General features: G+C 47.6%; 5 protein-coding genes across 5 annotated transcripts; all 5 read left to right on the top strand.

The window, feature by feature from the left end:
* Positions 1-1,877: 1,877 nt before the first annotated feature.
* Positions 1,878-2,609, top strand: N7517_005983 (uncharacterized protein; the record flags this gene model as incomplete). The annotated part of the gene is made up of 1 exon (XM_056723713.1): positions 1,878-2,609. The coding sequence occupies one exon, from the start codon at positions 1,878-1,880 to the stop codon at positions 2,607-2,609; it is 732 nt and encodes a 243-aa protein (XP_056579963.1).
* A 2,595-nt stretch (positions 2,610-5,204) lies between these two features.
* On the top strand, positions 5,205-5,718 carry N7517_005982 (uncharacterized protein; the record flags this gene model as incomplete). The annotated part of the gene is made up of 2 exons (XM_056723712.1): positions 5,205-5,399; positions 5,467-5,718. 2 exons carry the CDS (start codon positions 5,205-5,207, stop codon positions 5,716-5,718), a joined length of 447 nt encoding a protein of 148 aa, XP_056579962.1.
* Positions 5,719-7,699: 1,981 nt separating this feature from the next.
* Positions 7,700-8,014, top strand: N7517_005981 (uncharacterized protein; the record flags this gene model as incomplete). The annotated part of the gene is made up of 2 exons (XM_056723711.1): positions 7,700-7,745; positions 7,818-8,014. The coding sequence occupies 2 exons, from the start codon at positions 7,700-7,702 to the stop codon at positions 8,012-8,014; spliced, it is 243 nt and encodes an 80-aa protein (XP_056579961.1).
* Positions 8,015-9,938: 1,924 nt separating this feature from the next.
* N7517_005980 (uncharacterized protein) lies at positions 9,939-10,808 on the top strand (the record flags this gene model as incomplete). The annotated part of the gene is made up of 1 exon (XM_056723710.1): positions 9,939-10,808. The coding sequence occupies one exon, from the start codon at positions 9,939-9,941 to the stop codon at positions 10,806-10,808; it is 870 nt and encodes a 289-aa protein (XP_056579960.1).
* Positions 10,809-11,325: 517 nt separating this feature from the next.
* Positions 11,326-12,711, top strand: N7517_005979 (uncharacterized protein; the record flags this gene model as incomplete). The annotated part of the gene is made up of 4 exons (XM_056723709.1): positions 11,326-11,364; positions 11,422-11,523; positions 11,581-11,724; positions 11,785-12,711. 4 exons carry the CDS (start codon positions 11,326-11,328, stop codon positions 12,709-12,711), a joined length of 1,212 nt encoding a protein of 403 aa, XP_056579959.1.
* Between the last annotated feature and the right edge of the window lie 607 nt (positions 12,712-13,318).

Here is a 13,318-nt window from a genome sequence, read left to right as displayed (position 1 = left end):
ACGAAATGCTGGCATTTACAAAGGGGGTGTTTTCTTTGCAATCCGACGTCCTCATACCAGACCACCTTTGGTATCCTGCTTTGGGTTTCGGTTTTCGGTTTTCGGCATATCAACTCCGCTGGATTCGCGGGTTTTGTTTCTTGCTTTTCTCTTTCGGTTTTGCTATCTACAGCACATGTGCATACGGCGGTTCTATGTATATAGCGGGGAAATGTTCCACGCACATACCGTGGGGCATTGCATCCCTAGATGAAATGGAGTTCCTAAGTTATCATATCTAAAGTTATAGAAAGATATATTATTGTACATATCAAGGTTGATACAAGGCTCCGCCATCAGCGCTAATGGCCCTGAAGCTAACCTGTTTCCGAACATTAGCATCGAGAATATGCCGACTGAGCTTAATAGTCACAAATGAATGCTTGGCGCCCTTGGCGTCCAGCCAACTAGAAAGAAGCTAGTGGAGCTTAGAGGCAAATCAATATCAGGAAACAATCGGCAGTGAACATTTCACATAGGGCCATGGATACATAGGTTTACGCGTCCATACAATCCATGGACAATAAACTTCGAATGTCCATACATTGAAGCTAAACATGAAAGTCCATATTTTACCATGTTCAAGGGAAAAAAATGCAAGTGTCCACCAACGTCGATCCTATGTCACGGGGTCCACTGTGGGCCAACTGACCCCGATTCACACCAGGGCTGACGACGACTCGGCCATGGACTGATATTCTAGGCCTTGAAGGTTGTGGCAGGTACGAAACATCTCTCTCGTCTCGAAAAGGAACGGGCAATGCTTTCTATATGTCAGTGGAACACATCACAGCTTGACATTGGGAGACCATTATTGAGTCGTTTTGAGGGCTCCATTGCGGAAAAATCAGCCTAACGTTTCACAGAATTGGACTGAGAGTGTTCCACCTCGCCGATCAGTCGGTGACTATTGGACCGAACTTATCAATCAGTGGCTCTGCCAAACCTTTCCAGCCACCCTGAGTCCACCCTCGTCCGTGGGTACTCCGTACATAATCCGCACATCCTGATACAGGATGTGTATCAGCATTTTGATAGGCACGGTGTGGCGAAACCAATACATATGAAACCAGTGACCAGCCATTTTGGTACGGATACACCCCGATGACGCTAGGGAAACGAGGGTTGATGTGCTCATCGCTGCGATGGTGTGCTGTGGCCTCAAAAAGGGGTAACCTGTGCTAGGCGCCCTGAAGTCGAGTGAGAACAAGGTTCAGTCTCGGCCGGACCCCGTTGCGAGCGTGGAAGGTACGAACCATCCGAAGGGAGGCATTTGATACGGTCAGACCATCCCGGCAATCATTTGCGTTTTATGCTATTCTGCACGCGGAAGATGATCGTCGCGCTATTGTTTGGTACCTGGCTGTGGCGTCTGTGGCCCAACTGTCGATACTTGCCTCGAAGACACAAGAACCACTTTTTATGCGTTGGCTGGCCAGCGAAAACTTCAAGAAAAATACCTCAGCCCCAGGCCATGTGCTGCTACCCGCCTTGGGCCTGGTCCCTGACGACCCTAAGGTCCCTCGAGTTAGGATCGACGAACCCACCTCGACCGTTCTAAGTATCCTCGTCCGGCCAGTCCACCTTCCAGCCTGCCCAGCCTCCGAGGCAACCCTGAAGTCATGGCCCGATCACGGAATCCACTTCGGCCTTGGACCAAGCTCAACAACCCTGATAAGTCGGCAGTCTTATAAACCCGTCCTCGGCCCTCCGAGATTTTTCTTTAAGCCATAAGATCTGTCTTTGATATACCACCCATATATCTGAGTCTGATTTTCGATACACCTTTCTGCTTTCTCTACTTTGATATATCTTCCAATTAATCCATACCAATTACAATGAGATACACCGGATTCGCTGCTATGGGCATGATGGGCTGTGCCCTCGCCCTGCCCCAGGGTCCCCCTGCTTTCATCAGCGCCCCTAGTGACGCGCCCATCCCATGCAGCTCTTCTCCCAGCGGCACTCCCACTGGCACTCCCAGCGGCACTCCTAGCAGCACTCCCACCGGTATTCCCACTGGCCTCCCCTTCGACAAGCGCCAGTTCCACCACGGACCTCCCAGCGGTTTCCCGACTCCCACTGGTACTCCCTCCGGTACTCCTTCTGGCACTCCCAGCGGCATTCCTACCGGGTTCCCCACCAATTTGCCCTTCTCTCTTCCTTTCGAGAAGCGCCAGGAATTCCCTACCGACCTGCCTTCCTCCTTCCCCTGCTCCACCCCCAGTGGCTTCCCCACTGACTTCCCCGCGCCCACCGGTCTCCCCTTCGAGAAGCGCCAGTTCCACCACGGACCCGGCCATCAGGGCCCTCCTCCCATCGTCTTCTCGAATTCCACTGTCTCTCCTTCCTCGAGCTTCCCCACCCCCACCGCCACCCCCAGCAGCTTTGAGAAGCGTCAGTTCCCCACAGACCTTCCCTTCTCTATCCCCAGCAGCATCCTGAGCGCCTTCCCCACTGGTTTCCCTACCGACCTGCCCTTCTCTCTGCCTTTCGAGAAGCGCCAGGAGTCGTCCACTGGCTTCCCCACCTCCACTCCCACTCCCTCGCCCTCCCCTATTGCTCAGTAAATACTGAGTAGCTGAGCGGCTGAGTTGCTCGCCTTCTACTGCTGCGCTGAGTTTAGTCTTGGGTCCGTGAGATGAATTGATGTCACCCAAGACAGCTTTCGCGCTTTGTACATATCGTACAGTGGAGGCGAGGGTTTGATGTATTGGGATTGATTGACTCAAGTGCCCAGTACTGTATACTATACAGGATATATGGGCTATGGGGCATGGTATAGATTGGTTGGAATGTCTTTCTTTTTTACGATTCGAGTCTGCGACACGATTTGTTATTTGTTATGAATTATGCGCAGGCTCTTTTGGTAGTTTTTAGGTTTAAATATACTTTTTCCACATTGGAATACACACTCGTTTGATCAGTATCAGTGCGCAGATCATAATTATCGCAGTTATTTGTAGCTAGTTCGACTTTTGGTGCGAAAAGTATGAGAACAGTGGCTACTAAGAGGCTGGAGGATGCCCCATTCAACTACAGAGCATGTTCCATACCAGAGAACGGCATGTTTATATGGACTTATTTATCCAGCATTATATACACTTGATTCCAATAGAGTTGCCAAAAAAGTCACTAGAGACGCCTGGTGCATCAGGAAAACGCCCTTTTTTCCCTTCTCCTCGGCATATCGCATATACACGTGGATCCACGTACGGATATAGTATAGAGAGAAACGAAAAAATCGTATTCCCTTAGGTCTGTCTTCCTTTTCATTCACGTCCAACTGTGCCTGATCGTTCCTACCATTGTGATTGGGCGTTGTATTAATCACAACAAGCTGATCAGTGTCTTTGGAATAATGCAAGGGTACAAAACTACACAACAGTGGGTGAAGACAACACACGAATGACAGCTCTACAACTATCGACAGCAGCGCCATCCGTTTGCAGTACCCAGAAAATATCTCAGTAAATCTAATAAGCTACGACATATCTTCTGGGGGTAGTGAGCACCAGACGTACATTTTATGAGGCAGGATCCGGGCCTTCATTGGCTTAATCGAACCTCTCTATGGTGCGCATGTACTATTTGGATATGCTTTCCCTTGAATTTAACATCACTTCCTAAAGTTACTTGCCCTTTGGCGTTAGCTACCTCGAATTAGCTAACGCCTAAGGACATTCTCTTATTTTTACGTTTTTGACGTATACTTGGCCTACCGTTTGTTTTTGGTCTTGACCTTCTTTTTGTTTGCGTATTCACTTTTATCTCAGTCTCCCCGCCTTCTCCCCGCCTTTTTATCTCCTATTTTGTTTGCATATTTCGATTGTTTTAGGCTTAAGAAGAAAGTAGAAAATAAGCTTGATTCATCCATGGATGACTACCGGGATTAAGGTTTAAAGTGGGGTTAAGGTGGGGACCTCGGGATGCCCCCTGCAGAAATGCAAGAGCCTCAAGTGAACCACCAGTGATGGTACATGGCCCATGTAGATATGTATCCAGGCTATTATAGTACCTGCTAAATCTCTTTTTGTCAATGGCCTGACCCAAGAACACCTCTGCTGCCATCGGGCTTGAAACTCCACACACATGTCAGTGACCATGCTGAGTATAGTCCCCCAAAGAATCCATCCATTTCAGCTCCAGAGGTGATTTGCAACAAAGTACCTAGAGCCAACCAGAGAGCTAAGGTGTATGCACTTTAAATGCCCAAGGAGGTGGGATATCCAAGCAGGATCGTCCGTCGACGTCTCGTCGACACGCCGTAGCTTCTCGACGCACTGGTCACTACAAAGGAACTTGACTCTGATCCCGAAAACGCATAGACTAACCAAGAAATTGAAGACGACCATGTATTTGAAGGGCAATCCATGGCCCAGCTCTTAGGGAAGAGCGGGGAGCAGCACAAAAGCGAGTGTCTTCACATGTATTGCCTGCCCAGAGTTGGCTGAGTTGAGATGAACAGTCATTCATGAGACCGTGGCCCCTTGTAGATGTACCCATTTCCTCGAGCAAAGAATCTCTGGGGGTCATCCTCGATCTCTTCGCGTCTTAGCGGCTGATCTAATGCTGCATTCGAGACGTCAATTTTGAAAATACGAGAGTTATAGGATAGGAGGAGTGGGAGTACCTGTAGTTTGGAAGTAATGTTAGCCTGTCCATTTAGTAGAGAGGGAAGGGGCTTGTTACCTGCAATATCTCACTAACGGATCAATGGGGAGGTGAAGGTGGCTCAGTCAAGTCCCTAATAGAAGTTAGTGTCTCGAGCGGATACGCTGGCTCGCCCCGGTTGATGCTACTTGGACTGTTATAAGTTTTAAAAGTCTGAGTGTTCTTGGTTGTGTATTTGAGATACAGATAATAATACGGAGATGATGGTTCTCCAGGGCTCTCGCATGTACCGTATTAGGCAGTCTGTCGTATTGGTACTGGGGTCAATACACAAGTGCTTGTTATAGTCCAAAGTTGAACCTCCCATTTGCTCGAAAGCCACAGATATAAAGGTTTCTCCTGTTTGTTTATTCCTGTTTCTTCCTGTTCCTTTCTTCTCTTCCACACTTGTTGCTTAGCCTTTCACCTAACATAACAAGCACTTTTATCCACCCACATCTTTCATCTCAAACTGATTCTTCATCACATATTCAAATTTACCAAAAAAACGAATGAACTCCACCATGGACTCTGCAACTAAGAAGCAAGAGGACCCCGCCTCCACCTCCTCCGCTCCCACCTCCACCTCCGCTCCCGCCTCTCCCTCCGCCCCGGGCCCGGCCGCGACCTCCGTCTCTCAGGAGACCGAGGCAGTGCCTAAGGCCAGCGATGAAGAGTTCATGCTGACTCTTCTCAGTCACGCAAAGGTCAGTTATCTCTCACTTGATATCCAACCGCGGGACTGTAGATTATGCTAACTAAAGTTCACTACAGCTCGACATGACGGCTGCTGCGAATGAGCTTCGGATTACCAAGGCCGCCTGTCGGATGCGTTTCATCCGATTGCAGCAGAAGTACGGTTTCAAACAGGTTGGCCCTAAGCGCACCCCACGTGGAAAGAAGGGAGCTGCGAATGCCGATAAGAAGGCCGGCTCCACTAGCGAGGTGCCTGCTACCTCAGAGGAGGCAGATGCTGCGGAGAACAATGCCGAGGACGCCGATGTGAAGGAGGGCACCGAGAACTAAGAGGCCCAGGGCCATTTGGAATGGCCACAGCAGTGGCATTCCTTGATCACTCGGAAAACAAGGACTGGATGTGGAGGAGTACTTTGACTGCCCAAACACCATGTGACAACAGAATAAAGCTTTGAGTTTGACCTCACAATTTTATCACTCTCACTTGTCTCCCTCACTTCACTTGAGTCCTTCAAGATTAAATCTACATATAATATCGTAGCGTTGTAGTTAATTGATACCCGCCCAGGTCGTGCAAAGTATGGTGACACGCACACAGCCCCTGCAGTAGACCCATATTCTGCCGAGTGCTGGGGCTTTCGATTTAATTCTCTCGACTTGGAAGGAAATTGGTACTAGGGAACGGCAACTTCAGCCATTTTAGGCTGGAAAGATATCACAAGCATAGTAGAACCTCCGACCAAAAGGTGGCGCACTTCAATCAGAGGCTCTAATCTCTCAAAATACCGGGCTCGGTTACTTCGGAAGTGTCAACCGTTGGCTCATATTGTACCACCGTAAACTCCAGCAATATACAACCGTTCTTCAGAGTCTACTGTCCAATCCTTTTCTACACTTTAGATGTCTGTGCCCCAAAGATGGCCGAGAGAAGGTCTCAAATGACTATAGTTATCTAGCCTGCTTGGTTTGCTTTTGAATGAATAAGTCCTTCTCTCTTTTACTTATCAGGGAAATCTTCGCACGTCAACTTGCTTATTGGAGCTCCACACCTGTCTGAAAGCCTTATCATATGATTCCATACCTCACTTTCATGTTTCTATTCCCGATCTGTCTCCTTGAGATTATTATCATGAACACGTTTTATCTCCACCAGGGTCGATGAAATCGTTCAACACAGCTCTCAAAACATGAAAGCCAGGGCAATGCCCACAAAGTCAGTGGCCTCTTACTTTGTACTTGGTGACCTCTTACTCGGTGCTTATTGTTGGATATTGACCTCTATTAAATGTGAATGTCTCCAGATCATCGTGATCGTCACACTAGAGGGTGACCTCCTTTTCATCCAGGTGCACATATTCAAATAATATGGTTACCTCAAGCCCCTGCCTATATCGATAATGCCGGATCACTCTGTGCCCTCTTCGAACGATACAGCCCAAGTCAAAGTTGAAACACTCAGCCTCGAGCGTCACTTTCGAGTACATATTGTTTGGGTAGTTGTGTGGCCGACAAAGAAAGCACTATTGGGCTGCGCATACTGCTAGTCAGAAAAATTTCTTTCTAATAAACAACTAAAAGACTTTAGGACCTACAGTTGCTACTGTAATATGGAGATATCAGGATGGGCTGTTCAATCATCTACTGGGAGCCCATAACAGTGTTCTTTTGACAAGATTTGGGGTTTTCGGTGCCATGCCCATGCCAAGCAGCAACGACACCAAGATCAAGCTCCAGCAATATCAAGTCGGGTTAGAGTCACATTTAAATCAGACCGAGTCTTGCTACTTTCTACTTTTGCACTTCACGGGTACAAAATTCTCTCTCCTTTCTTATTCGATAAAAGATTGCCCACCCTTTGGCTTCATGCTTGCTTTGTGTCTACACCTTTTTTTACTTCTTCACCTCACATATCTCTATAGGTTGTCGCATTTAATTCATTCAAAGAATTTATATTCCTCCTGTTGATTCATGTTTTCAACTTCAAGGGGCCAGCCAAGGTCATAGCCTACTCAATATAAGGGTTTCTCAAGGACGACGGTGTTCCTTTTGTGGCTATAAAACCTAGTGGCGCCCAGGTTAGTCTTCCCTCACTTACTTGTTGACTGTCTCTTGATCTTAATTTACACTCATCGTGGTTTCCTCTAGTTCACCTATGAGACTGTCATGAAGGCCCTCGGGGGAAGAGTGACGACGCTGCTCGCATGTGAGCCGACTGATGAAGAGAATGGAAGAATCTCTCAATGGGTGAATCACGTATCCAAGCCACTGGCTTTTACTAGGAGCACATATCATAAATGCTTTGAAAAACGTTATGGCAAGCGGACACAAGCAGCCTACGAGAGATAAGACTGCTGCTAGTGACTTTCCCATGAAGAAAAGCAATTGCATGTGGAAGTTTTCTTAAATGTCAAGGTGACTTGTTTCTATAGTCGACAGACCTTGTTCCGGCATCAAAGTCAACTTGGGGAGAGGAATCTCCCTTGACCCAGAGCCCGGCAACGACAACGACAACCGAGACACCAACGCCTCCTCGGCCCCGTCCACTTTGTCAGCTACCTCCGGCTCGTCGGCGTCTCCTACTATCACGTTTGCAACCACAGCTACCCGCGGACAGAAGCGGAAATAGGTTAGCCCCACAAAGAACATTCGCGAGGTTCTTGGTTTCAGTGCCATCCAGAAAAACTGCAATCCCATTGACAAGATCTCGAAAATGGTCAGCCCCATCAGCACTAAACAGAGGCAGTTTGACAACCCGGAAGCTCAGCGGATCCTACGAGCCGGTGAGGGGCTGGCAAAACACCGCGAGGAATATCAGACGTTGACGGTCGACCCGTCGACTCGCTTGCAAACCAGGGAGTATTGGACAAAATAAAGCCTACGACTGGGGCGTGTCTGTTGTCTCTTACATACCATGTGCCTCAGTCTAAGGTCGAGAAGACGCGCGCTCCGAGGGCCACTCAGAAGAAGAACGTCAACTCAACTTCCATAGTCTACCTCTTCCAAGGGTAGTTTTAGCAATCGCTCAACTACTCAGTCATCTGATCCCACATCTCCACCATCTACCTAGACGTCTATATAGATCTCTCCTGACAAAGACCTTCACCAAAGACGAAGTCTTCCTTTGCCCCGTGATAAAAAAATGGCGGCACCAAGGTCTATCATCCCTCATTTGATTCATATATTCTTTTAGATCTTAATTTATATTGACCGTGGTTTGGTTTTTTCTCTAGGAATATGCTGCGAATTTGGCGTTGAAATGACGGTGAAGAATTTAAATTGTGTACATTTGGGTTAATGTTAAGTAATCGATTCGTTCTAATAGTGCATATGCATTATTTCATGTAGATGCATATCGTAATGACGCTCAACTACATGATCTGAAACATTGCAAGTTGAGAGACCCTGGGGTTTTACTTTCGGCTGCGCGGTTGTACTTAACGCTTGTATGCAACCTTGGAATATTCAATTTCTAGGCCTAGAGTAAGGTAGGTATCCCGAGATCACTTTTGCATTAGTAAGTCCAGTTTCATATGAATGATAATTCCAAGGATTCTATAAATATCATTAATTAGCTGGATTTGTTCATGGTGTGTTACATTCGCCCTGCATATGTATAGCGTGGCCTCGAAAATAATAAACGTCAAACAAAACGAAATGGCATTAAAATTTACAAATAAAACTCGCAGTATTGTTTCCCATCTAGTTCAAAATGAGACTCACAATATATTTACACAGTAACCAAAATATGTAGTCATGTAGTCATTGAAAAGACATTTTTGGAAAATCGTGGACGAATACTTCCCGATGTTACTTTGTGCATGGTAAATTGCAGCTAATTGACATCTATTTTAAGACCCAAAGCGGCCGATATGCAAGCTAATTAAGGAACAATACTCCCCTGTCAAGCACAGACAGATCTCCGCTGCCTGCATCACCACTCGGCGGTAATGCACAAGCCCTATTGGTCGTTACTGTCAACAGCTACAATGAAGAAGATCCCAAACACCTGGGACAAAGCGCTTTCGACATCACATAAAGCGGCACCCTGGTGAGACCAAGCTTTATATCCGGACGCCTTCCGCCGAAATGAAGATTCGTTTTCTCTCTCTCAGACTGGCTTGAAGTCCCTGGTGGACTCGCACTTGCTTTGCTTTTCTTTTGCTTTTCTTTTGTTATTTTCAGCTCTATTTTTGCAAGGATTCAGTTCACTAGCCCCTCAATTGCCCCTCAAGACCCTTGTTCGTCGTCATCCAGGCTACCCAATCCGTGGCTTTCCCACTGTTTGTTTCTGGGTGATTGCAGAAAACAGGAGATTTGCTGTGAAAGTCACCAAAATCCGGTTGCTCTGCCGACTTGCAGATTTGTCGGCTGGTCCTCGTCACTGGTTGTTTGCTGGTTCTTGTTAGAACGCATTAATATCAACCCTGTCCACATATTTCCCCCGCTCGATTATTACTCTCCCCCGTTAAGCGAATGTCACCTTTTGTTTCTGCTAGGGGGCGATATAAGAGAAGTACGAGTCGGTACCACACACCTTTTTCATACACATCATGGCGGGAATCGTCAACGGACCTCTTTCTCTCTTCCGCAAGTCGGACTCTACGAAACCTCTCCATGCTCGATGGGGGGATGTGTCCATCTCAGTGCCCACAGATGGCTCATGGAATCAATATGACAATCCCCACCGACCAGTCAAAGAGAGATCATCATACGGGCCAGGCTATGTGCCGGACTGCTCTCCGCAAGACCGGAATGCCCACCAAGTGAAAGAGGACGACCAAGACGATGACGACAAAAGCGTCTGCAGCGAAGCTTCAACAAGCTCACGGCGGAGCTCACTATCTTTCGGGGGCCTCCGACCGGGCCGGCTTTCAGTGCGCCTCGCCTCGCGTCCCAAACAACTGCGGGGCGAATCACAGATAGAAAGAGACGCCCAGCGCTCCGAGCAAAAGCGAAATGAGTTTGCATATCGACCAATTCAACAAGACTACACCTCCGAACTAGTCGAAAATGCCACTCAGCCCAGCAATCGCTTCAGGTACATTCCGACCAACGGCCAGTACCGTGAAAGCTCAGGTGCTGAGACTCCGCGCAGCCAATCTGTCAGCTCGCCCCGCAGCCCCTGGCGGCGCAGCTCGGTCCCCGAGTCGAGTGATCGGCGATCCAGCGGTCGCGATCGCGATCGCGATCACTACACTCCGAACGTCCGAGTGAGCACCTACCACGAGGATGACCGTCGCAGTAGTCTATATTCTACTAGCATTGGTGATAGCTCGGACAGCTCTGGTTCGCGACGAAATTATGGGCTGCCCCCTAGACGGCGGACGTCACCTTTTGTTGCGGCTGATCGCAGGGCTTCTGCAATCTCGAAGCCTCTGACAATGGCGATGGTTCCTGATCCTGATAATCTCTATGAGTAATGTGTCTCTTTTTTCTTTCGGTTTTGAGATGCGTTCCGATTTTTCAGCATCATTGCACGGTGTTAGCAGGGTATTTTTGGTGGTTACTGGCCTTCTAATAGCGCCTCAGAATGAAACCATTTATTTATTTTCCCATTCGATTTCTGTTTTGATAAAAGTAGCGTTGGTAAATCTTATTTTAAGTTTAACTATGGATTGTTTACTTCATTAAAGTATTCAACCTTCATCTTAGCCCTCCAGTGACATACAGTTCAAGCACCTAGTAGGATTCCAATTGGTGGACCATTTCACCATTCTATGATGGAGTTTTGGTCTTGGTCTTAGGTGGCTGCCAGGTAGTTTAACGCTTGGGGCGACAGTCTTTCAATATATCACCATGACGGCATATCAACGTCTTTTGCCCCAGCCAATAGAGAATACTGTGCAGTAGCGGCGATTTGAAGCAATTTAAGTGCTGAATTGAAACGTTGCACAATAAGTATAGACAGCTCGATATCTCAATATCATCTTGACCACAATGGCAGACGCAGTAGTCCAACTTCGGTGTGGCGTCAAGGCAAGTATATCCTGCCCAGATATTTTGCACCAATACTGACTTACCCTGGATTAATAGAACGACGACTGGGGAAAGAAAGGAAAAGATTCGATTGTAGCTCAGCTATGGTCAAAAACCCCAAACAATGCAGCAATTGACGACTCTAAGCATTATTCAGAGGTAATATTTTCGGAATTATCGACTACTATAAGCACAGTCATATTGACTTGTCACCAGATGTGGATGGGCACGTACCCATCAAACCCATCCTACTTGCTTTCTACGGGTGAACACCTCGGAGAGTACCTGAAGAAACACCCCGAGCTAGTGGGCAAGTCTGTTCACGACCGATGGGGTCCGGAGATTCCATTTCTGCCAAAGGCAAGCGCAAAAGCCAAGAATCTTATTGTGTAGCCACATAGATAACTAACATTACTCTAGATTCTATCTTTCAGCAAAGCTCTGCCCCTACAAATCCATCCAGACCTGAAGCTCGCCGCCCAACTTCACAAAGAACACCCCGAGAAGTATGGCGACACAATGCACAAGCCGGAGATTGCAATTGCACTCTCAAAATTCGAGCTCTTCGCCGGCTGGAAGCCCCTGAAAGATACCCAAGCGCTGTTCGAGTTGAACCACCTGGCGAAATACATCCCCAAAACAGGAAAATTCAACGACGAGACCCTACGCCAAGTATGCAAGTCTCTACTCAGTGCACCGCCGAAAGAAGTCGCACAGACAACGAAAGACCTGCAAGCCATCCCAGAATCCCAGTTCGGCGCACACACCTACATCCCAAGCCTACTCGGCCGTCTAGCAAAGCAATACGGCGAAGGCGATAACGGAAACCTAGTCGCCGCCCTTCTGATGAACTACTTGACTCTAGGCCCGGGTGACTCCGTCTTCGTTCCCGCAGACAGCATCCACGCCTACTTGGAAGGCGATATCGTGGAATGCATGGCACGGTCGGATAATGTCATCAACACAGGGTTCTGTCCGGCTGCAGACCGCGATAGTGTCGAGTTGTTCGGGCAGGCTTTGAGCTTTGTACCTCATAACGCAAAGGATGCGCTGCTGCCGCGCAGAAAGAGTGACAAGGGCTTGAATGGTAAGACAGATGTCTATGCCCCGCCTATCAGCGAATTTTCTGTGCTGTGTACTACTCTTGGCGCTGGGGAGAACGAGACGCACAAGGCCATTCTTGGACCGAGTTTAATGATTGTTACGAAAGGTTGTGGTCAGATGAAATTCCCTGGTAATCAGGTCGCTGAGCTAAAGGAGGGATATGTTTTCTTTGTGGGGCAGGGTGTTGCGTTGGATTTCGTGACTGACAAGGGCATGGCTGTTTATCGGGCGTATGCGGAGTAAGAGACTTAGGGAATTTGGGAGTGAGTCATATTTGTGAAGGCAATACAAATTGTGTGATATCTCGGAAAAAAGGAACAAAAAGAAACTTTATATTTTGAATATTGGGGATTGGAAGATTGATATAGGGCTTGCGTTGTCTCATATTGTATGCGGGCGTTGAAGCACTAACTGTGAGGTTTTCATATTTGGTAAGAGACTTTCAAGATGTAGAGGACACCATGAACATAGACATGGACACTGACAGCTCATCAACACTCATCACACCTTGTAGACCTTGCAAATCTTTCATAATCCCGGGCAAACAAGCGGTGATGCCATTGTCATTTATACTAGGTTGTCGGATTAAAAGGGAGACATCATTTGCTGATTGCGAGGCGCTTTCCACGAACCAGTCAACGTACAACAACATTGTTGGTGGCGGCAAATACATTGATGTGATTACTTCACAGATGCAGCAGTTTTAATTTAGAAATTAAGGCGCATTTATAAGGGTCTAGCCCGCCGGATTAGGTGGCTTATGCAGGTTAATGCAGGCTAATTGAACTAATGCTGGCTAAGCTTGTCGCTTTTGGCGAATCTATCTATAGATTTATAGCTAATTGATACT

The sequence above is a fragment of the Penicillium concentricum genome (genome assembly GCF_028827145.1).
Source record: "Penicillium concentricum strain IBT 3081 chromosome Unknown utg000002l_segment0_segment0, whole genome shotgun sequence".
NCBI lineage: Eukaryota > Fungi > Ascomycota > Eurotiomycetes > Eurotiales > Aspergillaceae > Penicillium > Penicillium concentricum.
The sequence above is the reverse complement of the archived record's forward strand: the minus strand, read 5'-3'. Positions and strand labels throughout refer to the sequence as shown.